The sequence below is a fragment of the Suricata suricatta genome, unplaced genomic scaffold (assembly GCF_006229205.1).
Source record: "Suricata suricatta isolate VVHF042 unplaced genomic scaffold, meerkat_22Aug2017_6uvM2_HiC HiC_scaffold_6112, whole genome shotgun sequence".
Classification (NCBI taxonomy): Eukaryota; Metazoa; Chordata; class Mammalia; order Carnivora; family Herpestidae; genus Suricata; species Suricata suricatta.
Genome location: NW_021910567.1, coordinates 22 through 1,286, shown reverse-complemented (window position 1 = coordinate 1,286; position 1,265 = coordinate 22). Strand labels below are relative to the sequence as shown.

At 42.1% G+C, this 1,265-nt stretch overlaps 1 protein-coding gene across 1 annotated transcript; it reads left to right on the top strand.

The window, feature by feature from the left end:
• Nucleotides 1-359: 359 nt before the first annotated feature.
• On the top strand, nt 360-1,033 carry LOC115285265 (zinc finger protein 93-like; the record flags this gene model as incomplete). Its single annotated transcript, XM_029931575.1, has 1 exon — nt 360-1,033. A coding segment is annotated over one exon (674 nt), but the record flags the coding sequence as incomplete, so codon positions are not given.
• Nucleotides 1,034-1,265: the final 232 nt, after the last annotated feature.

Genomic DNA, 1,265 nt, shown 5'->3' with positions numbered 1-1,265 from the left:
TGCCCGAAGTGGTGAACAGTACAAAGGATTTGGCAAAACTTCCCCTGTCAAGTTAGCTATTTCTGTCAAGCCGGATGATTCAGTAACCAAACACTCAAATCAAATTTGGACACATAATTATTTGTTGAGAGAAAATTTTGAAAATCAGGAAAGTGCCCTCATTCCTGTTGAAAATAAGTATTTGACCCGATGCGAAAATGGGATTGGACTGACCTTTCTCTCAAATGTTTCTGAGAATCATAGATTTAAAACTGAAGAGGAAAGTGTTAAGTGGTATCAGCTTGAGGGTACATCAGAAAGAGGTCAACCCAACAATATTACGAGGCGATTTTGAATGGACATAGAATTGCTGTTTGCAGTGAATCTGAGGCGAAATTTAACCAAGGCTCCAACGTTAACAAACGTCTGCGTACTCATTTGCCAGAAAACCATTTGGAATGTAATAAAGGTGAGGAAGTCTCGTCTCAAAGACCTAAACGTATCAAACAGAGGAGTACACATCTGCAGGACAATCCTTCTCGAGAACCTGGGAACGCTCTGCAGCTGTCCCCCAGTGTTGGTGATCCTCAGACAAGTTGTGTGGGACAAAAGCCATCCACAAGTAAGAAGTCTGGAAACACGCTTAGTCAGTCACCAAGACTAAATATACATAACACAATTGGCACTGGAAAGAAAAGGTACACTTGTAAGGACGGTGGCCTGGGCCTTCCTTGGCAATCAACACTATCTCAGCATCAGAGAATGCATGCTGGAGAGACGTCCTACACCTGTGAAGAGTGTGGTCAAACCTTTAAGGACTGCTCATCGCTAAATAGACATGAGCAAATCCATATTAGAGACAAACGTCACAAATGTCAACAATGTGGCAAGGCTTTTCACCAGCACTCACACCTTACTGAACATCTCAGAATTCATACTGGAGAGAAACCTTACAAATGTAAGGACTGTGGTAAGGCCTTTACAAACAAGTCACACCTTACTGTACATCTCAGAATTCATACTGGAGAGAAACCTTACACATGTGAACACTGTGGTAAGGGCTTTACAAATCACTCACACCTTACTCGACATCTCAGAATTCATACTGGAGAGAAACCTTACAAATGTAAAGAATGTGGCAAGGCCTTTAGCCGGCACTCACACCTTACTCAACATCTCAGAATTCATACTGGAGAGAAACTTTACACATGTGAACAATGTGGTAAGGTCTTTACAAACCACTCACACCTTACTCGACATCTCAGGATTCATACTGGAGAGAAACC